The 24,551-nt window shown below is 41.7% G+C and overlaps 1 protein-coding gene across 1 annotated transcript in view; it reads right to left on the reverse strand.

Moving 5' to 3' along the window:
• The window catches only part of HSD11B2 (hydroxysteroid 11-beta dehydrogenase 2), a 30,865-nt gene that overhangs the window by 4,106 nt on the left and 2,208 nt on the right, over positions 1-24,551 (reverse strand). Inside the window, exons 2-3 of the mRNA XM_040410110.1 lie at positions 2,430-2,642; positions 601-786 (exon numbers count right to left, since the gene is read on the reverse strand). Of these exons, the coding sequence (XP_040266044.1) occupies positions 601-786; positions 2,430-2,642 (399 nt within the window). The remainder of the gene's footprint in view (positions 1-600; positions 787-2,429; positions 2,643-24,551) is intronic.

Genomic DNA, 24,551 nt, shown 5'->3' on the forward strand with positions numbered 1-24,551 from the left:
CAATGACTTCATGTGTATGGCATGGATTATAAAGCATGGTGACTATCACTGGCAAGCACCTCTGACCTGTTCACAAGGATCTCTGGAAAACTATAGGATGCATATAGGCAAGTTATAGTTTCCAATCCTACTTGCCCAGTATGATTGGAACCCAAATTTTTCTGACCTGCTTGAAAAAATAAATAAATTTGTGGATCTTAGCGGGAAGGGGGCTTCCCAAGAAAAGGGGCCTAAGATGCATCGTTTAGTGCCTAAATTGCTCTGCAACTCTAGCCTAAAATTCTGTAAGCCAATCAGTATTTGGTATTGAGGTAGTCAACAGTTTCTAGCCTTGCACCAACTTTATCATTCAACCCCTGTGATAAATCTAGTGCAGGTCTCAACAGTCTGTGCAAATTTACTCAATCTATAAGATCTAGTTTTGTAAGCGGTGAAATGAAGATTTTTTTTTTTTGCTTTTAGAAAAAAAAAAAAAGGGTACTTCTTCTTTGAGTAGAATCCATGACAAATTATTCCATATGACCAGTGTGGATCAGGTCTTATATTACAACTAGCTGGTCAATACTGTAGGCCAAGAAAGGGGTAGGAGAACATAGTTACCGGCAGGGCTGCCAAGAGTCACAATCCGTCCTTTGGAGGAACGTATCATTGGTAATAATGTTTTGGTCATTTCAAGTGTTCCGAAAAAATTGACTTCCATGCAGCCTCTGTAGGTGGACATGAGTGACAGCTCGGCATCTCCAAAGTGAGCACAGAACCCGGCATTATTCACCAGCGCCCACAGCCCTAAACAGCAAGAAGAAGAAAGAAAACAAACCTTAAAATGGCAGAAACCGCAAAGGTTAGAAGGATTAAGAGCTAACAGGCCGTAGTGTTTTTCCTTTTGCACCTGCTGGATAGAACTAGAATTTGAAAACCTTCTGACATCGTGCCATACGAAGTCATTAAAAGAAAAACTATATTAAGTATAGTAAAAGGAGTGATTAATGAATCATTCTCCCAGGGAAGAAATGTTGAAAAACAAGTTAGCGGTCCTGTCCTCAGTCTACCTCCTCCAAAAACATTCTTCTAATCCAGAACCGGGCACTGCAATGTTTATATGATAATATTTTTGACAATATTACAAGCGTTTTTTCCATTATGCATATACAATGGGCAAATAAAGGTCACAAGAAAACTATAATAATAATCTTAATTTCTATAGTGCCTCCATATTCCGAAGATCTTTACAATTCAGATGGTGCATGTACAAATCAAAGTAGATATCACAGGATTACAGGCTAATATACAAATGAAACACCAGGAGTGAGGGCCCTGCTCTCAAGAGCTTACAACCTATGAGAAAATGGGGATGACACAAAAGGTAAAATTCATAGAAAACAAATTTTTAAGAATTTTTGACCGTTTTACTTTTTAATTTTTTCTATTAAAAACTAAAGACGTTGTGCCAAGTTTTCAAATTATCCCCTATCAACAGGGGATAACTAACTAATTGGTGGGGATCAGTCCCGAAAACGGGGGTCCTGTTCCCCCATCCTGATGGAGCGGCAGGCTGCACATGTGCCCTGCGCTCCGTTCATTCTCTATGGGAGTGCTGGAGATAGCAGGGTGCAGTGCTTGGCTATTTGGAAATAGGGGAGTACGGTGTTTGGCTATTTCTGGGGGCCCATGAATGATTAAGGGCCTGTTCACATTGAATATTTTTGCTGATTTTGATGTGTTAGTACAAATTAGAATCATTGCCAAAAAATGACTCCAAACAACCTCCCAGTCATCTCAAATGGAAGCAGCATTGACTTTTTTTCCAGCGACATGCCTATCTTGGTGTGGAATCTGCGCTGAATCTCCCTTTGAAATGAATGGGAAGGGCCCAAAAACTGCAGCATACTCATTCACATGCTTCTTTTGCGCAGATCCCTGGCAAAAAACATTAGCGGAGAATGCAGTTTTGAAATGAAGTAAACATCCATTGGATAAAAAAGAGGAGTCAAAAAGACCTTAAGAATGAGGTGTGTAACCTTCAGGAGCACATGCCAAAGTGAAACTGTCTCACTCAGAAGTCTCCTCTCAATCAATTTTCAGGGATATAAACGACAATCTGATTTGTATGGAGACCTCCAGATTGTCAGAAAAAATGAGGATTGAGCATTTTGGAATTTTTTTTTTTTTATCTGTTGTCAGAGATGTCTATTGCGGCTCATGTACCTCAAGCTTTGAACTAAACATACATACTTTGTAATGGAAGAACAAGAGAGAAAGTTGGCCAGTTGAGGCCTATCTTATGTACTTTTTCAAAAACTGGCATTGGAGAATTGAAAAATGCAATACAGTTCTGGGCTTACTTAGCACAACAACCATTTTGAAAGTACTCTACATGGCCAAAATTGTCCCATGTATAGTCCTGTAGGTGCTTATTCATAGATACATACCAACATCAGCTGTTTTATCCCTTATGATTTGATGTGCTCTCTTTATGTCTTCAGGTTTGGTCAGGTCCATTTGAATAAGGGTTAACCTATCTGAGCATCTCTTTTGGAGATCCTGGGCACCTGAGCTTTGAAGATCCAAAACACTTGCGATCACTCTGAAGCCCATTTGATCCATTTTATGGGCAGCAGCTTTTCCAAAACCTGAATCACACCCTGGAAAGAAGAGATAATAATTAATGGAAAACGGTCTTCAGAATTCTCCTGTTATCCTGGAGCCTAGTAATAGCCTTTATCATAAATCTAGTCTTCATCTCAAGGATAAGATGGAACCAAGCTGGGGATTGAGAAGTGTGACTTGGCCAGAAGAACTCAGCCTTATTTTCTCTCTCTGTTTCTTGTTTGTGACATACAGTAGTGGGCTGCTGGTAGATAGCAGTAGTATTCATAATATTGAACCCTATGGTGATATGTTTGCTTGTTTGGAAGTGAGGGTGGTACAAGGTCAGGAAGTCATAATTAGAGATGAGCGAATTTCTTAGAAATTTGATTTGGCTGATTCGCCGAATTTCACAAAAAAATCTGCTTCGTGACAAATTACTTTGTCATGAAGCACATTTTTTTGTAAGTAGCGGGTGCAATAACAGGGAGCTTACCGCCTCCATTTGCTCGCGATGTAATCTCGCGCCGCACAGGATTTTGAAGCAAGATGGAGGCTGGCAGCCAGTCTCGAGCAAATGGAGGCGGTAAGTTAGAATTTTTTTCGTTTTTTAGACAATTTCAGGTTAAATCGATTAGCTGACATGAAGCACGAGGAAATTCGACTGTTAAGCGAATCAAATTTATCCTGGAATTCGATCATCTCTAGTCATAATGCGGACACTCTTAGGGTCCATGTACACGTCCGTAGTGTATTGTGGATTCGCAATACACCCGGCCGGCACCCCCATAGAAATACCTATTCTTGTCCGCAATTGTGGACAAGAATAGGACATGTTCTATTTTTTTCCAGAGCCGCGGACCGGAATATAGATGGCGCGCTCCAAAAATGCGGATGCGGACAGCACACTGTGTGCTGTCCACATCCATTCCATCCCCATAGAGAATGAATGGGTCTGCACCCATTCAGAACAATTGCGGAACGGATGCGGACCACAATTGAGGATGTGTGAATGGAGCCTTAATACGCCACATTACACCCATTTGACATCCTCATTAATGATATTGAATAGCCCAGAGAAGACGTTCTTAGAGAATTTCCATCTCTATTAATATCATTTTTACGTCTAATCTTTAAATTCTGAGATATCAGAGAACGTCTATTAAGTCAGAAGGCATCATCGTGGGGCTTCTGATGTTCTTCTGAGACAATGGCATGACAAAGCAAAAGGTGTGGTCTGAAATCTAAGCTTGTCAGGAGATGGTTCACATGGATGGAGTTTAACCATGTGCCAGTTCTCCCATTTGGAAGTTATGCTATGCTAGTTTTAATCCAACCTACAAACCATGCAAATAGAAGACTAAATAACATGCGTACTTGAAGATTAGCAGAATACCTGCACGTCACATTTAGCCTGTTAAAACCCAATGTCAAATATGAACATACAGTAATGCATTTTACTTGAACAAATACTTTAAATGTGTAGACTTCAAGGTCTTATAATACATCCACATAGCAAATCCTGATGAAATCAAGTAACCCCTTAAAAACACATTTTATTTACTTTCTCAGAGAAGAAATTGCAGCTACACCCTGGGGCGAATAGTTGTGACTTAATGTTTGCTCATTGTTTTCTTAGTCGAGCAGCTATACTTGGTTTAATGATTGTAACTTTCCTTAAAAGTATTCTGGCTACAACAAGTTTTCTAAAACTAGTTAGAACTATTAGATCGGTAGGAATCTGACTGCTGGGACCCACAACGATCATAAGAATGGGGGCCCCATACTGTGAAATAAATAGAGCCGCTGGTCGATCATGTGCCATACCGCTGCATTCGTTATCTATGGGCCTTCCAAAGATATTGGAGTACAGTGCACAATTACACTGCGTGCAGAATTATTAGGCAAATGAGTATTTTTACCACATCATCCTCTTTATGCATGTTGTCTTACTCCAAGCTGTATAGGCTCGAAAGCCTACTACCAATTAAGCATATTAGGTGATGTGCATCTCTGTAATGAGAAGGGGTGTGGTCTAATGACATCAACACCCTATATCAGGTGTGCATAATTATTAGGCAACTTCCTTTCCTTTGGCAAAATGGGTCAAAAGAAGGACTTGACAGGCTCAGAAAAGTCAAAAATAGTGAGATATCTTGCAGAGGGATGCAGCACTCTTAAAATTGCAAAGCTTCTGAAGCGTGATCATCGAACAATCAAGCGTTTCATTCAAAATAGTCAACAGGGTCGCAAGAAGCGTGTGGAAAAACCAAGGCGCAAAATAACTGCCCATGAACTGAGAAAAGTCAAGCGTGCAGCTGCCAAGATGCCACTTGCCACCAGTTTGGCCATATTTCAGAGCTTCAACATCACTGGAGTGCCCAAAAGCACAAGGTGTGCAATACTCAGAGACATGGCCAAGGTAAGAAAGGCTGAAAGACGACCACCACTGAACAAGACACACAAGCTGAAACGTCAAGACTGGGCCAAGAAATATCTCAAGACTGATTTTTCTAAGGTTTTATGGACTGATGAAATGAGAGTGAGTCTTGATGGGCCAGATGGATGGGCCCGTGGCTGGATTGGTAAAGGGCAGAGAGCTCCAGTCCGACTCAGACGCCAGCAAGGTGGAGGTGGAGTACTGGTTTGGGCTGGTATCATCAAAGATGAGCTTGTGGGGCCTTTTCGGGTTGAGGATGGAGTCAAGCTCAACTCCCAGTCCTACTGCCAGCTTCTGGAAGACACCTTCTTCAAGCAGTGGTACAGGAAGAAGTCTGCATCCTTCAAGAAAAACATGATTTTCATGCAGGACAATGCTCCATCACACGCGTCCAAGTACTCCACAGCGTGGCTGGCAAGAAAGGGTATAAAAGAAGAAAATCTAATGACATGGCCTCCTTGTTCACCTGATCTGAACCCCATTGAGAACCTGTGGTCCATCATCAAATGTGAGATTTACAAGGAGGGAAAACAGTACACCTCTCTGAACAGTGTCTGGGAGGCTGTGGTTGCTGCTGCACGCAATGTTGATGGTGAACAGATCAAAACACTGACAGAATCCATGGATGGCAGGCTTTTGAGTGTCCTTGCAAAGAAAGGTGGCTATATTGGTCACTGATTTGTTTTTGTTTTGTTTTTGAATGTCAGAAATGTATATTTGTGAATGTTGAGATGTTATATTGGTTTCACTGGTAAAAATAAATAATTGAAATGGGTATATATTTGTTTTTTGTTAAGTTGCCTAATAATTATGCACAGTTAAAGTCACCCCCACACACAGATATCCCCCTAAAGTAGCTAAAACTAAAAACTACTTCCAAAAATATTCAGCTTTGATATTAATGAGTTTTTTGGGTTCATTGAGAACATGGTTGTTGTTCAATAATAAAATTAATCCTCAAAAATACAACTTGCCTAATAATTCTGCACTCCCTGTATTCCGGCAGTCCCATGGAGAATGAATAGATTGGCAGTGTGCATGCTCATTTTGGGGTACAGGGAACCCAATTCTCATAATTGGTGGAGGTCCCTGCAGTTGGACCCTCATCAATCTAATCGTTATCCCCTATACTGTGGAAGGGACATAACTTATTGTAACCAGAATACCCCTTTGAGTAAGAAAAGTAGTTTAAAGGCTATCAACACCTTGCGTTTTACTTATTTTGGGCTAAAAATCATTTCTTCACCTGGTCTTTATTAAACATTTTCGACAGTCTTCCATAGCTTTCACATTATGTGTATTTTCAGACTGGCAGGCTCTCTGTTTTACACTGAATCAATCAGAGAACTGCTCTGTCGGATGGATCTGCAGCTCTTATATCTGAACTCCTGACAGCTCATAAACACTCATTATAGCTAAATTCTTATCAACCTGCCAAAAATATGGCTTAAATGAGTGTTCATGTCAGGAGTTCAGCGATAACGGCTGCAGATCCAGCTGCCAGAGCAATTCAGTGTGAAGCAGAGAGTCTGCTAAAAAGTGAAAGCTATGGAAGAAAAACTGTAGAGTATTATTAATAAAGATGATGGGAGAGATCTCTGTACTAAATAACCCACATTTCGATAATCTTTCTGGGTACTGTAGTCCACCTATTCCAGTTATTCAGTGGCAATGTGAGCTGCTCAAGCTCTGCTATGTCTTTCTCGTGTAACGGTGCCAAAAATGATGTTCTTCGTATGTGCACCTTTGCCGGGTTTGATGCATCAAATGCTTTTATTAGCTTTAGCAGCTAGTCTGACACTAGTTTCTACTGTTAAATGGGTTATCCCATGAGCAATGTAAAAAAATGAAACTCATACATCATATAGTACAGGGATCAGCAACCTTCAGCACTCCAGCTGCTGTGAAACTACAGCTCCCAGCATGCAAACATGTTCGGCTGTTCTTTTAACTCCCATAGAAGTGAATGAAGCATTCTGGGAGTTGTAGTTCCTGAAAGAGTGAGGTGTCGGAGGTTGCCGATTCCAGATATAGTACATGACAATCTCTCTCTCTCTAACAAATCTAGAACCAGCCCTGGACCTCACATGGACCCAGAGATCTCATTCATTGTTCTGCTAGATTTATATCAAGCTGACAGCTCAAGGGGAGGGTCTGCTCTGCTGCAGCTAAGAGGGCGTGTCTCAGCTCTCCCTATCACAGCTCAGGAGGTGTGTCCATGCTCTACCTATCACAGTTCAGGAGGCGTGTCCATGCTCTCCCTATCACAGCTCAGGAGGCAGTTGAGGGATGAAACTGAGCATGTGCGGCCTTATTAGTGAGTAGGACAAACAAATAAGGAAAAAAAATAAATCAGCAGGTGGCGCTATACAGATACAATGTATTGAATAATTCAGTGTCTATGCAAAAGAATTCAGATCCCGATGCTATTTTGAGAACTGTAGAATATTTTTCTTGGGACAATCCCTTTAAATTCTTTTCCATGTCAGTTTTACCCATCATTCCGAATGAGGATAATTTTTACTAAATGTCTCTTAACTGGATTATTGTATTTTTTGTTTTTCCAGTTTACCGCTTCTATTTTCATTCCAGATTGTTTTCATTTTCACATTGTTCACCAAATAGCCAGAGGACTAATGGTTTCTAATAGAATAAGTTTGACATAACAACATTTGAACAAGACTGCGAATAAGACAGTTACCAGGGGGCTAGAACACAGTACAAATCCTATGTACCAGCTTCTTGCACCATGCCGTAAATGTACATTATGGCAGCTAATACATTTGCGTACCGTGCCGTACATTACATTACAGCGATGGTGCCTATTCAGGAGCTTAGCCAGTGCATTAGCAGTGGATGTCAGCTGTAACATATATCAATAGCCACCATAGCATCTAAGTGGTTTACAGAGGGAGGGGACCCCCTGTGTATCTCACCAGGCCACTACAGAGTCCCGTTAATGGCCATGGGCACCAATGGCCTCTGGGCTTGCCATGTATGGAAACTGATTAGACCCTGCCAAAAGGTATAATACATTACAATACAGAAGTAGTGTAATGTGTTTTTACCAGTGACCGAACAATTGTAAGTTCAAGTCCCTTAGTGGACGTAATGGGATATTGTCATACTCGTGAAAATAGTGTAACAATTTGCTTTCTCTACTATTAACCCATATGAAAATGAATTAACTTGAGCTAAAGCTACATATTACTGGAAAATGTTAATTTATTAACTTTGCCGGACAAAATTCTAATAAATTCTAAAAAACACCTGGGGGGGGTAAAAATGCTCACTAGTCCCCTAATGAATTCCTTGATGGGTTCAGTTTCCAAAATTTGATCTTTTTGGCCTCTGCAAACCAGAAATGGTGCCTGAAAAAAATCCTAAAAACTGGAGGCCCATAAATCCACCAGGTTCTCCTTCATTTATGAGGGTCACATATGAGGCATTTGCATAAACTGCAGAATCAGGGTAATAACTGTAGTGTTTTACTTCTCTTTTGAAAAAGTTGGATCAAACATCTGCAAAAATTTTATTTCACTTTCATTTTGTGTTAATTCTTTCAAAACATCTAAAGGGTAAACAAACTTTCTAAATGTTGTTTTGAATACTTTAAGTGGTGCAGCTTCTTTTAAATGGAAAGATTTATGGTGCGTCTTTAATATATATATATAATTTTCAAAGCCATTTTACAATGAATTGGTCCCTGAAAAATAGATTTGGGAATTTCTCTAAATTGCTGCTTTAAAGTTCCTAATGCCCCCTAAAAACAGTGCCTTTGACAAATGATGCCAACATAAAGTGAGCATATAGTAAATATTAAACAATTAAAGGTGTCCTCCGGGCTACAGATATCTATGGCTTCTCCTCCGGATAGGTCAATATCAGATTGGCGAGGTTCCAACTCCCAGCAATCCCATCAATCAGCTGTTTTGGGCTGCCTCTTCACCGGAGGCTGTGCAGTGTATGGAGCTGGAGGCAGACAGTGTACTTCCCAAGATCGGCCTTCAGTCATTTGAATGGTAGCTGAGCTGTAGTACCCGGCACAGGCACTACACAGTGTACCAAGGTGCCTGCCTCCACCTCTGTACACTACAGAGCCTCAGGTGCTGCAGCAGCCTGAAACAGCTGGTCGGTGAGGATGCCGAGTTTTGGACCCCCACAAATCAGATATTGATGTCCTATTGCCTGCACAACTCATTTAACTACTTTGTGAGGCATGGCTTTCCGTCTCTCAAAACAGAGAAATTAAAATTGTGAAAATTGCTTATTTTTCTTTACATTTTGGATCCTTTTATAAATTAAAACAAAAAAAAAGATTATTTTTTTTTGTACACATACACAGGTATACTAATATTTACCACTAACCTAAAGTACAGTGTATTACAAAATACAGTCTTAGGATCACTTGAATAAGTTAAAGCATTCCAAATATGAAAAAGAGGGCTGCATCCCAAGTTAGATTGTGTCTTTAAAAATGTGGCTTGATGATAATTAAATAAATTTACCTTATTGTGCAATGCACCTGCATTCTTGTTATTCTGCTCACACCTATTATTTTGTCCCTTTGATGGCTTACTATTTACTATAAACTTCACTGCGTATTGAAAGGGGCTATATTATCAAAAAAGGGTTTCTAAGGGTAATAAATTCTAGCTGATGAGAGTTTGCAACAATGTCTCCAGTCTAGGCAATTTTCTGTGAAGTAAAAGTTCTGCACTCTAGGCTTTACCTGCACTGATACAATGTAACAAATTATCAAGCCAGGCGATAGCTTTGTGCGTGAGTAAGACAGGATGGGGTTTCAGCATCTACTCTAAAAGATTTGCATCAATTCTTATCTGTTTTTTTAAGGCTACTTTCACACTTGCGGCAGAGGATTCCGTCGCCAGAACTGCCTGCCGAATCCGTCAAAACGTATGCAAACTGATGGCATTTGTCAGACGGATCAGGATCCTGATCCGTCTGACAAATGCATTGAAATGCTGGATCGGTCTCTCCGGTATCATCCAGAAAAACGGATCCGGCATTTATTTTTTTCACATTTTTTGCGGTCTGAGCATGCGCGGTCTGAAATGCTGAATCCGGCATTCCGGCAAGTGTTCAGGAATTTTGGACGGAGATAAAACCCCAGCATGCTGCGGTATTATCTCCATCCTGAAAAGGCAAAAAGACTGAACTGAAGACATCCTGATGCATCCTGAACGGATTGCTCTCCATTCAGAATGCATGGGGATAAAACTGATCAGTTATTTTCCGGTATTGAGCCCCTAGGACGGAACGCAATGCCGGAAAAGAATAACGCTAGTGTGAAAGTACTCTAAGATCTCTGACTGCTATCAATGAATAGGAACATCAGATAATTGCATACCTTTTTATTACAAAGTTATTTTTATTCTGAGGAGCTAGTCTAAATTTTCTTGTGGCCCACCAGAGGATCCTCCGAAACGCCCAAGCTCTGACCATAATGGACCAGAGCTTGGGCAGCTCTCTCTGCTCTCCCCCTCCCTTCTCTCAGTGTTAGAGAGAGCAACAGGGAGGAGGAGGTTGTACATGTCAGATCAGAATATGGAGAAAGTATCTGAAGAGGACAGCTTATACCTACAAGTACTGGCATAAATAACTATAAATGCAGTAATATTTTGATGAATAGCGCCAAAGCATACAGGATCGTTGAGCAAAGCAGTGTCCTTGTATGGAATGGAAAGTACAGTGTATTCTAGCCTCCAAGATGACACACATGTCCAGACTCTTCTGTTTAATAAGCTTTATAGCTTATATTTATTAACTGTGATCTGACAGGAGCATAATAATAATAATAATAATCAAAAATTTCTGCAATCCTCCATGTCAACGAGCTGCAAATATGTGGATTTCTTGTAAATTTGTGTTTTATTGGGTTTTACAAGAATTAATTTTACAGCAACTTGAAATAAAATAGTCATGTTCTGTTCAAATGCACAGACCCAGACATACAATAATGTTCTTGTATGTTACCGTATATTCAATTCAATATATTTGCATTATAGATAAAGTATGTAAAACGCAAACAGCGCAACATGGTCGTGCACATCAGTACAGTTTTAGCAATGTTTCAGGCTATTTGAAGCCCTTCCTCAGGCCATACAGTATATAGACTGCACATGTGGATGCTGGCAGAAAACAGATGTCATAAAACACAGGCTGTTTTACATCGACTAGGTCAAGAATAGTGAATATGGAAAGTGTAGCATCCTTGTGCAGTTTACTAAAGCGATGCTCCTAAGTGTTACCTGTGATCACATTACATTAAGCTACTGCAAAATGACTTGAAAAATGTTGATACAATATAAATAGAGCTAATTTCTTATATTAATGCTATTTAAGAAGTGTGAACCTGGCCTCACCCCTAGTCATGTACGTGCTGAACCCACCCATGACGTCCTTACCTTACCTTAATCTCGTTGTATATCACCTAAAGTTTTATCAGTGAATCATGTTAACTGTCTCTTTGCTGTTGACATCTGCTGTCTACAAAACTATGTTCCTTTTTACTATGCTACAATAACAGTGTTAGCATTATGCATGACTGTGTAGAGAAAATACTAATAAATCTTTCACACACCCGTCTGTCTGTTTTGAAGAAGGTAGCAATAAAAGAACCTGTTAATTGACTTTCTATGTGTGTGTGGGTCAGCATATGATAGGGAAATGAAATGGTGAGCTCAACTCCAAATATGGATCCCTGGATCATTATTCCTTCTCCAGAAACCTAGTACATACATATTTTTCAAGGCATTCAAGCCCCTCTTTAACTTTAAGTGTGACTGACATTTCAAATTCTAATGTGTAGCAAAGGTTAGTATAATGTGTTTTTGTAATATAGTTTATTAGAAAATTGTTAAAATTCCATCTTCAGTGTCTATTGAATACTGAAGATGACTATTTGTAAGATGCAGAGGCAGGCGTCTCAGCCTGCCTCTTCTCTCCCTGTCTCAACTGCTACCTTCCTTCCCCAGCTCTGCCTCCCTACATGTGAAATATGTTAGTAAAATTTAGGGGGAAATTTATCAACCCCTCTGTGCCAGAAAAGTGTCACCAAAAAGTTGCATGGCCTGTTACATATATTATAAGGTATACCAGGAAACAGGCCTAGATTATAGCAGAGATCTTTACCAGCTTCCTTATTGGTCTAGATATCTGCTTTGTCGCATGAACCTACAAAGATGTGCCACAAATATTAGGAGACATGTCCCTCTTAATAATTGCAGTGCATCTGAAGCAACCAGGGGAGATTAAATGATCTCCTATGATTTTCCAAGTGTCCCTGGACATTCGATCTGTTGCCATCCCTGATCACTGGCAGCAGCACTCTTCAATCTTCCAAATGTGTACTGGTTGGCAATGGAAAGATAGAGAGGAGCACTGCTTTACCAGCGCTGACAGTAAGTATACAGGAACTCAGTCCATTTCCAGCACTGTATACTCTTAGTCAGCAGTGCTTCCCTTTATCGTCCCAGCTCTGGTCAGGTCTGGGAAGATAGAGAGCAGCAGGGCTGCAGAGATCAACACTGATAATAGGTATACCTGAAGGCAGTACACTAACTGTCAGTACTGACCTCTGGCAGCAGCACTTCTCTATCTTCCCAGTGCTAACCAGGTACATGCTTGGAAGACATAGGGGAGCAATGCTGCCAGTGATTAGTGTTAACAGCAGATCGACACTTGAATAATCTTAGGTTTTTAGTATCATAATAAGTACTTAGGAGGCAGGGCTGGGATAGGGAGAGGAGGGGCAGGCTGAGAAACCTGCTTCTGCATCTTACAGATAGCCAGCTTTCAGTAGATGCTGAAGATAGAATTTCCGTAGCAATGTTTTGTTACAATCTCGCTAAGGAAGCACTTAGCTTGAAATAAGTATATATATATATAAAAAAAAACTATTATATTTACTTCAAAGATGTCCACTGTATCCATGAAGGGAGCGCTCCCTATGTTTCCCCCATATCCTCCTGCCTGACTGCTATTAACCAAATAAAACAGTGTTTGTTGAGCCATTTGGGCTAATAGGAGAGCAGGCCTTTCTACATCATATACTAACATAGAAAAGCACTGTCAGATGATAGATCTGCTTTAAGAATACTGCTGAATTTAAACTTTATTTGCACTTTTTCTGTAACACCTTTTTGGGGTCACTAACAGTTGCTTAGTAAAGACCATGACTTTGGCTTCTACAACAAGTCAAGTCTTCTGAGGAATCAGAACGTACGTCCCCAATTCCAAAAAAAGTTGGGACACTGTGTACAATTTAAATAAAAACTGCAGTGATTTGCAAATCTTATAGACCAATAGATCATAGAACACAACATATCAGATGTTGAAAGTGATATACATTACCATTTCATGAAAAAAAAAATTAACTCATTCACAACTTGATCATTGCATTCCATTTTTATTCGCATTTATTCACATTTTATAAAGCATCCCAACAGTTTTGGGGAATTGGGGTTGTAGTTCCATATTTGTAATATCAATAAGAATACGCTATAAATAAACGCATACATTTGAATAGAATTCTGTCATGGTTTCCTCTCTCTGACATTTTATATACTGAGTGATCTTATTTTATGAAATAAGAACACAGCTCTGATTTCATCTGATAAGCTGAAGCCTCAGATCAGCAACTGCCTGCTCATTAGCTGAAGCCTCCATAGGAGGTGGAGGTTGGCAGAACGCTCTGTACCACAGATGATAATGCCTAAACAATTGCAGTACAGAGCGTTCTCTTGACATGATAATTATAAGTGGGGCATCCCTCCCTTCCTGATGAAATCAGAAGTAGTATGGGCTCCACCTCAAGAACTAAGGCGATATCATAAAAGGTGCACACCTACACAAGGTTACTGAGTATATATACCGTATATAATATATATTATAAATATATATTGTTAGGTTCTGGAGCTGCACCCAAATACATTCTTGACATTGTATTATAACTAGAGATGAGCGAATTTATGAAAAGTTTGATTCAGCTGATTCGCAGAATTTTACAAAAAAATCGGTTTGTGACGAATTGTTTTGTAAAAATTTTTTTTGGTAAAATTGTAGCTAGTGCAATGATAGGGAGCTGCGATAGCGCCGCCACCCCCCCACCCCCCGGCATTGTACCTCTCAGATCTTATTGTTTGGGGAAATTAGTTTTCATTTCTTTTCATTTTTAAAGTTTTAAAGAAGCCTTATGTAAACTGTCTACATTACTGTGCAATAAATATTTGTGTGACGGATACATTTACTTTGGATGGTTTCGATGGAGGAGTGCCTGTCTTAGCTAAATATAATTCTAGATTTTTGTCGGGGTGAGTCAATTTGGCAGAGGACCATAGCCATAGCTCCGAGGAGGCGAGCCGCTGTAATTAGTTTAAACAATTGCAAATGATGCCTTTAAAAAGTACAACTTGTCCTACAAAAGAAAACAAAAAAAAAAAAACCCTCATATGGCTATGTGAATGGAAAAATAAAAAAAGTTATGGCTCTCGGAAGGTAGAGTGAAAATAAATAAAATAATGGAATTCGAAATGGAAAAATCGCAGGGTCCTGAAAGGGTTAATAATTATTATTTTAAAATAAAATACCGTACAGTTAAAAAAAAAAAGATAATTTTCTTTAAATAATAATGGTAAGAATTATTATTTCGTAAAGTGAAACATTCGTTTTAACCCCTTCACTGCCCCAAGCCATCAGGGATATGGCCATGTAACCTTTCGCTGAGTTTCTGAATCCCACGGCCTGCCTTCCTTAAAGGGGTTTGTAAAATTGATGACCTTTTCCTTGGATAGACTATGAATGTTAGATCGGTGGGGTCCTAACTCTTGGTACTCCCGCCGAATAGAGGGCCTAGCAGCAGGCTGATTAGCAATCCGAACACCATACTTTTCATAGTGGCTGTTGTGACTATTGCCACACTTCTGCTGGAAGCAGTCTGCAATAAAGGTGTGTCATGACATCATCCAATCATTGCTGTCAGTATCCGACTGTGCAGGAGCAAACCCCCGACTGTGCGGGAAATCCATTCATAAACGTCTAGAAGGAAGAACTGAGGATTGGCACAACATGGAGTTATAAGAATAGCTTGGCATTACATAGAGAATGCAAGTGGTTACTACAACAGACATGTCAGGAAATGTGACAGGCCTTCTTCCGCTACCTGCAGGGTCTGCTGCCTCCGGTAAGAAATGAATGGGGAGGTCCTTTGGCACTGCTATAACAGAAGTGAATTCTTGGAATCTGTAACGCAGCAGCAATTATATTCTCACAGCAAGTTCCTAGACAGAATACCCTTTGGAAAGGAGCCAAAAACGATCAGCAAACACAGCAGGTTGGCGGCGAGCCATTATACCGTCCCCGACTGAATCAGCGTATACACTCTGCGCTTTCAGACATTTCTTCAAACTTGTATCGGCACGTTATCTAAAATGATCCCATGCTGTCACATTGCCCTGACATCGGAAGGTCTCTGTCCGGTAAGACGAGATAGACTACAGCGTAGACAGGGCTGTTAGTACTGACAGTGATCAGACCTTACAAAGATACATCGTTATGGAAAATAACTATATAATAAAGATGATAATAATAAAGTTATATAATCAATACTCGGATGAGTATTCAAGCCATCTTGATGGAAGATCTTGGCCAAAATCCCGTGCGTGGTGACGTATGAGGTCACCATGCCAGCCGGCGTGACAACATCATCTCGGGCCTGGCGAGATTTTGCGCATGATCTTCAAGCAAGATGGCGGCGGCCGGTCCATTGCAACCAAATGGATTTGTGACTAAGTAATTTGCCATGAAGCAAATTTTTTTGGGTAAAATTAGGCGGAGCAGCCAAATCGAATTTTCCAAAAGTTCACTCATCTCTAATTGCATGTAATATTTACTATAGCCACTGAGCTATTCAATAAAATGTATCTGTATAGCGCCACCTGCTGTTATCCTATTTCTTGTCCACCTCACCGAGGTGGTCGCACATGCTCAGTTTAAATCTACAACTGCCACCAGCCATATCTTCCGTTAGACACTGTGCAAGTTACAAGGAAAGAATCTAGCTGAGCAATTGGAGCAGTGAATGAGGAGATCTCTGGACCCATGTGAGGTACAAGGCTGGTTCTAGCTTTGTTAGACAGAGACGGTGACGTACTAAGGAATGTCCGATTTTCATTTTTTCCCCCAGTCATTGCATAACTTTTTCATTTATACAGCCAACAGACATGCAACAATTAAAATGGTGTTTACAGAGAGCAATTACTGGAATAGCGTGGACAGTAATGAGCTCTCATAGGGTCATGCACATGGCCGTTGCCCGGCCGTGGCCTTATTTCGGGCCGCACACAGGGAGTCCGCAATACACAGGCATCGGCCGTGTGCGTTCCACATTTTGCAGATTGGAACGTCCTTCCCTATGGTAGAAATGCCTATTTTTGTCCACAAAACGGACAAGAACAGGATATGTTCTATCTTTTTTTGCAGGGGCGCAGAACGGACGTGCGGATGCAGACAGCGCACAGTGTGCTGTCCGCATCTTATATGGCCCTATTGAAATTAATGGGACCGCATCCGATGCACAAAATTGCAGAACAGAAGGGAAATAAAATACAGTCGTGTGAATGGGCCCATTACACGGACAGATTATTGGCAACGAACATTCATACGTACGCTGGTTCTTGATAATTGCCCTGCGTAAAGATGCTACCCATTACCTGATGAATGCGCAAATGCTTGTTCATCAGGTGAAAGAATCATTGATTTGTATACCAAAATCATATTTCTGAGCAGCAGACCAGTGGGTGTGTTTTTTCTGGTTCGAATTTTTCCCTAGAACAGCTCAGGGGTGTGTCCTTTCTCAGGGCGTGGGGAGTGTCCTTTGTGCTGCATCTCTCTACCTGTAACTTTCACTACTTCTAACAGTAAATATGGCTGATCAGAGATCCAATGGGTGGAAAGGCATCTTCTGTGGCCACAAGATCAGCTTCAGCTGAGTCCTATTTATATTGAAGCGTACCTATCGTTTCAGATGACTTTTCAGAACAATCTGCCAGGTTATATGTATTATTCTCAGTTGTCTCTGGGTTGAGCTGCCCATAGAGTATACTCTCTCTAACTCTGCTCACTAACGCTCTCTCACTCAGAAGAACTATATAGGACACATTATAGAGAAGTACTGAGAAGTAGTGATGTGAATAAAGCACTTGATGAGATATGACACTTAGGCATCTTGCACACGACCGTATGTTGCGGTACGCAAAAAACTGATCCTCAAAAAATATGGATGACATCCGTGTGCATTCGGTATTTTGCGGAACGGAACAGCTGGCCCCTAATAGAACAGTCCTATCCTTGTCCGAAATGTGAACAATAATAGGACATGTTCTAATTTTTTTGCGGAACGGAAATACGGAAATGGAATGCACACAGAGTACCTTCCGTTTTTTGCGTGGAACCATTGAATGGAATGGTTCCGTATACGGTCCGCAAAAAAACCAGACACAACAACAACAGAATGAAAATACGTTAGTGTGCAAGAGGCCTTAGTATTAGCTGCTGATTCAGGTCTGTGCTGTTTGGTCTCTCTGCACTCTCCCCAGCGTTCTATGGGATGATATTATCTGATCCTTCAGTGAGCAGGCAGCCCATGCTGATCTCACAAGACGTATTTATCACACATTTTAGAGAGAAAGTTAGTTTAGAAAAGAGGGGGGCAGCTGATAAGGGTCCATTAACACATCCGTATGTGTTTTGCGGATCCACGGATCTGCAAAACACGGACACCGGCAATGTGCGCTCCGCATTTTGCAGACCGCACATCGCCGGCACTTAATAGAAAATGCCTAATAGGACATGTTCTATTTTTTTCGGGAACGGAATTGCGGACCCGGAAGTGCGGATCCACATTTCCAGATCCGGACAGCAGATCGTGTGGCCCCATAAAAATGAATGGGTCCGCAATTCCGTTCCGCAGAATGCGGAACAGAATTGCGGACGTGTGAATGGAGCCTAACTCTAGAACAAGGCACTTTTCTCTGATAAGATATCTTATATTATGTTGTGAGAACGTACGGAGACCTTATAAAACCAAGTCGTTTTGGTACATCCCCTTGACAAATGTACTTTTACATCAGATAAGGAGGAAACTGAATCCAGGACTCAGGGCCAATGACTAATGGTACATGACATTGACAACTTGTTCCTGTCCTCAAAAAAGAAGCACTACCTCTGCAGTCTGTTCTAGCGTCCTATAATTGACATATTTAATGGGTCGTTAGAAAGCCTTCAATCCCTTTAATGCAGAAATGTACTGTTAGGATTTAGGGAAATATTAGGTAACACCTTATGATGTGATGATGTGAGTAGACCTGGGTATGGAAGGGTTTAGCAGCTGGTCCGGATCTTCTATTTTACTGCTCACATGCAATTACTATAGATCTCAGATCTACAAGCTTGTGTTCCTGCAGCAGCAGTGTAGTTCAGGACCCAGTGGGAAGTAGACCATACTGGCTGTGTGCCAACTAGATCAACAACCTCTGCCTGGAATTTGATATGCAACACCTAGGCTATAAATACTGCTGTTACTATTGGGTGTGTCAAGCATTACAGCCTTAGGCCTCGTTCACATTTCCGTGTCAGTGTCTGTGAAAAAAGGGTATGTGTTTCATCCGTGAAGCTGACCGTGAAGGATCCGTGGTTGGTCCGTGTGTCCGTTTTTACCATTCATGTGTCATCCCTAATTCACTGACGTTGCTCAGCTGAAAATTCATTTCCAAAGAATCTGCTATTAGTCTTCAGTGAAAAACGGACGCAATACGGACGCGTTTCAGTGATTTTCATGGACCCATAGACTTTAATGGGCGTGCTTGGTCCTCATCACGGATCAAAGTAGTGCATGTCCCCGTGATTTTTTTTATAGTAAAAAAAATAAATGCTGAAATGTGAACAGACACATTTAAATCAATGGGTACGTCGGCTGTCCGCAGAAAATACGGACAGCACACGTCAGTTGAAAAATGGAAATGTGAACGAGGCCTTAGAGAGAAATGCTGTAAAATAAAATCATTAGATACAAAGATCTGAAGAAACTCAAATCTCTATATTACTCATTGCTAATTTTGATTAAAGAACATCTGTCAGAATGATCAGTCCTACTAAACCATTGCCTGGTCATGCTGATTACAATGACACCTTTGGTATCTTTGTAGGTAGAAATGTTCCCAATGTAGTTGCTTTTTTCCTACTATGCAAATGAACTCTTTTGAGCACCAAGGGGCTGGCCAGAAGCCTTGGAGCACTGCAATTGTAACGCCTATCTCATCTGTGCACCTCCGCTCCCCTGTGACTGACAGGGTTAAACATCGCGTCTAGAGATGAGCGAAGTATTGGAAAATTCTATTCGGCTGCTTCGCCAGTAAGTAGTGGGTGACAGGGAGCTTCGATTGCTTTCCCCCCCCCCCCCGTCATTGCACCCCTCAGATGCCACGTTCATACGCGATTGTGGCATCTGATAGAAATAATACAGTGTAAAATAAAAAAAAGTTGATAAAATCATACTTATCTGATCGTGAAGATCCGGCCGCCGCCATCTTGATTGAAAATCTAATCTCGTGTGGCCCGTGAGGATGTCATCACGTCAGGCGGCGTGGTGACGTCATGTCACCAGGCACGGGATTTCGTGCGAGATCTTCAATCAATCAAGATGGCAGCGCCCAGCTCTTTGCACTCAAACGGTTGAGGTAAGTAGGATTTTTTTTTTGTTTGCTTTTTGGGAATCGAATTTTCCCTCAAATTCGGATCGAATTCCACTTCGTGGCGTTCGATTTGTTAAACACTAATCTCGTCTAGTCCTGTAAACTCGCTCCCGCGCAGTAGCTCAGTGACTCGGCGACTGTGCACTTGATCTCAGTCGAATATGATCAATATTTATTTATTATTTGTTTGTTTAGTTTTATTTTAATTTGTATCAAAGCTTTTTATGATGCGAGAGTATAAACTGTATAACATTGTACACTAGGCACAGCCCTGGAAGAAGTCGCGATTGGCGAAACCATGGTCAGGCGGAGTAGGGTGCCATGTGGCTGAACATTTTAAATAGAGACCAATTGAAAAAATTATTGACTAAAATGCAATCATAAAAATAATTCCCCTGAAGGTGTCCATAGTCTTCAACTGGTAAGGTTTCTGCCTCTCCTACAGCAAGTCTTGGAAAAAAAGATTAAAGGTAGAGGGATGTCCCCAGGTACTATCAGTAGTGCTGAAGGCCCATCCTACTTCATGTCAGAGTGTGGAGTTCCTTGACAAGAGTAGGGACTCCTTAGAGCTGACAGCAGCCTCCAAAAGGGGAGGGGCCAAGCTGTGACCCTTTAGAGAAGAGCAAAGACTCCTTACAGCCTCTGAAAGTTGGGCAGGGCTATTTGTCTGGGTCGTCCTGCCTCCACTGCTTGTACAGCTGAAGTAGGAGGAACATGGATGCTGAATCCACTTGTATGAAGAGCTCGTGCCGCAGATTGTTATATTCCATTTTTGTTCACAGTGACTGTGATTACTTGAGACATTTCCAACAGTAAACCTCTAGGGAGTTTACTGCTTCATGCATATTGAAATAATTATAATAAAAGTGATATAAAATGATTAATACAACTTAAAAAATGCCTACAATTTTATTTGCTCGGAGGGAAGCCTTTTTTTCTTTTTTAGGAAACCGCCTGCAAATAAAACATTGCACAGAGCAGGGATCATGGAAGGCAGGTGGTAACTTTGGCCCCATCTGAACAGATTTTATGAGTTTGACTTCACAGCCAGGCCTCTCCATCTCCATACAATTCCATTAGGGATCATAAATGATCTTGGCTCACCAAACGTAGTCCATATTGCATCTAGTGAACTGTTGCTCATTTTTTGGTACAGTGAATTTCTGCTTTAGTGCCGGTTATATATTCCAGAGAGGGATAAAAGTTATGTAAGAGTTACTGTGATCATGTTGGAACGTTGCCTTCAACTATTATGACGCTTTTCAAATTTCATCTGGTATATGATACATGTAGCTCACAAGGGGGCAGATAAAGCTATGAAAGCGGAGCATATCAAAGCCAGTGCTTGTGGTACTTTTTCTTATAGGTGTTGGGATACTCTCCTGCAATTGCATGGGTCTTACCCCAAACATTGGTGCAAAAGGGTCATCTAGTCTCAGAGTCAAATTGAAGTCTCTTGGGCCCTCCAGTGGAAATGATTCTGAGGGCCCATCCTCTGTGTATATTGGACCTTAAAGAGGTTGTCCGGGTTCAGAGCTGAACCTGGACATATCCCCATTTTCACCCAGGCAGCCCCCCTGACATGAGCATCTGAGCATTTCATGCTCTGATGCTCTCCCTTGCCCTATGCTGAATCGCACAGTGCAAGGCCTTTTTTTAAATATATTTTTACACTGCTAGGTGGAGGCTTCCGCCTAGCAGTGTTCCCGGTGAGGTCACCAGCTCTGATGAGCGGGCTTTAGAGCTGCCCTAGCCATTTTACAGGCTAAGGCATCGCTAAAGTCCGCCCATTAGTGCCAGTGACTTCACCGGGCTCACTGCTAGGCGGAAGCCTCCACCTAGCTTTCCCCATGGAGAGCCCGGAAACACCACCAGATCTCCCCAAAAAAAAAATGTTGCCCTGCGCAATTCATGAAATCCTCCAATGCTCATATCAAGTGGGCTGCCTGGGTGAAAATGGGGATATATATACGGGTTCAGCTCTGAACCCGGACAACCCCTTTAAGGCCCTATATACACAGAGGATAGGCCCTCAGAATAATTTCCTCTGGAGGGCCCAAGAGACTTCAATCCAACGCTGAGACTAGATGACCCCATGAAGAACATGGTACGTCACCGGATCTCCAAAAAGAGCTCTCGCCTTGCGCGATTCAGCACAGGGCAAAGAAGTGCATTGGAGCCTGAAATGCTCATATCAGGGGTGCTGCCTGGGTGATAATGAGAATATGTCCAGGTTCAGCTGTGAACCCAGACAACCCCTTTAATGGTCCTGTTTTAATAGGGGTTCATCATTGTCTGAGCTTGGACCCTCTGGCGAATCCTCTGGTACTCTGGAGGGCTAGTGCGACTCTGTCTATCCTTTCAACACTTAGTACAAAATATTTTATTGCTGTTTGGTAGGGCACTGATATGGGGCCATTCCATATTCAACTGTATCGCCACCCTCACGGTGGAGATACAGATAAATACTGTGGTGTGGCGGCTGATGGCGTTGTTCACCCTCAAAGGCCACAAGCAGGGCTGGACTGGCGGACTAGAGTACTAGAGGATCCTCTGGTGGGCCCAAAGGTCAGGGAGAAAAAAAAAAACATTTGGAGCTGCCTTTGGAGGCAATAAATTGATTTGATTTGTTTTAATCTAAACCTATTAGAGTTTATTGATGAAGTGGGGGTTGGGCCCTGAGAATAATTTCCTAAAGTGGGCTCAGGGAACCCGAGTCTGACCCTGGTCACAAGCTTATGAAAGGACAGCTCTATGTTGGAAGACTCCCTGTGTCCCCTTTGGTGAGAAAAATGAATTTTTATTCATATGCAAATAACCTTACTGGAGCACCGAGGGACCAGCTAGAGCCCTTGGAGCACCAGTTTATACACACCCCTTCAGATTCAGTTCCTTCCCCTGGATAGACAGGGCAATATTTCCCATCTAGTCTTGTTTTCTTGTGCCTGCTGCTCTCCAAATGCCAAGCCCTATTATTTCAGGCTCTCTCCCGGTCTCAGTGCTTGCACAGTTGGAATCTGCATAGCTTAGAGCACAGCAGGAGATATCCTGAGCAAGTGCTAAGACCAGAAGATACAGCGCAGGCGTGAAATTAAAAGTCTCGGTGCTTGCTGCTCTCCAAGTACAAGAAGACAGAACTAGACGAGATACCTAGCCTATCGATCCAGGGGAAGGGTGGAGGACCTGAAGCTGAAAGGGTGTGTACAAAGTGGTTCTCTGAGGGCTCTGGTTGTCCCCTTGGTGCTCCAGTAAGGTCATTTGCATATTAATAAAATTGCATTTTTTTTTAGGCAATGGGGACACGGAGAGTCTTGCGACATTGAGCTGTCCTCTCATAGGCTCATGACCACAGTCAGACTGAGGTTCCTTAGGCCCACCATAGGAAATTATTCTCAGGGCCCTACTTTTATCTAAAGTGCATGGTCTCCTTTAGCATTGCTTCTAGGAGAAATTATTTCCCAACTACAGCCCCCATCGGAACATTATGCGGAAGTATACGGGATCCCTGCGGCTCTGTTGTATGGGCGTAGTATAGCGTCCTGCACACAGCTCTCTTAGAAGTGGGAATTCATTATAAGTTTTTGTATACAATCAATGGTTGCTTTTAGTGCCAAGCTGGTTTGTATTATTAATGGTAAATAGTTCTGGTTATTTCAGACCCGCTGCTAGAATAGTATTACATGTTCATGGTCATATCTATGTTCTATCATTTCTCTCTCATTGAAATTAATTTAGTGAAGTGGAAATCTCTAAACTGAAGCATATGTGAGCACGATCGTCTTACATGTAATACCGCATAATGAATGTGTTACCTTTTCATAAATGCAATATTTCCTGGATACACAACAATGGCTTTAGTACAGCCGTATATGGGTTATTCATGTGAAAAATAAGCATTCATCATCTCAGGCATTCACATACATTTTAAGACGTTGCGAGCAACTCCTCCACCCTGCAGATCAAATAACATCTAAGCTATTTCTTAACTATGGCCCAAGCCATTCAAAGGAGCTTTCGAGGAGTTTAATAATGATGACCTTTCCTCAGGATAGTCCATCAATATCAGAAGGGTGGGAGTCTGATTCCCAGCACCGATCACCTGTTTGAAGGGGACACATCACTTGGATGAGCAGTGTCACAGCGCTATACATTGTATAGTGGCTGTGCTTGGTATTGCAGCTCAATCTTATTAACTTGAATGAGCTACAGTAAAGCTACGTGACCAATGGATGTGAGCCACAGACCTCTAGGCATAGCATGATTCATAACTGAAGTCCATAGGAAGGTCTACTGAACTGAAACCCAATGGGGGGAATTTATCAAAGCTCCGTTTGGCTCCGCACGGCCAGGCGGACACCAAAACGACTTTTTCCTTCATGTCCGTGGATCCTCCAAAAATCAAGGAAGACCCACGGAAAAAAAAACGGACACGGATCACGGAAATACGGAACCCGTTTTTGCGGACCGCAAAAAAAAATGGTCATGTGCATGAGGCCATATTCTGCGTTTTTTCACGCAGCTCTGGCCCCATAGAAGTGAATGAGGCCATTCCCTTCTGTGTGGATACAGTGCGTTTTTCACTGATGGTTGCTAGGAGCTAGGGAAGTGTTTTTTATTACGCGCGTGAAAAACCGCATCAAAATGCATTGCACGCGCGTGGAAACAACTGAACCCAATCGCAGACAAAACTGACTGAACTTGCTTGCAAAATGGTGCGAGTTTCACTGAACGCACCCTGAACGCATCCGGACCTA

This window comes from Bufo bufo, chromosome 10 (genome assembly GCF_905171765.1).
Source record: "Bufo bufo chromosome 10, aBufBuf1.1, whole genome shotgun sequence".
Lineage (NCBI taxonomy): Eukaryota > Metazoa > Chordata > Amphibia > Anura > Bufonidae > Bufo > Bufo bufo.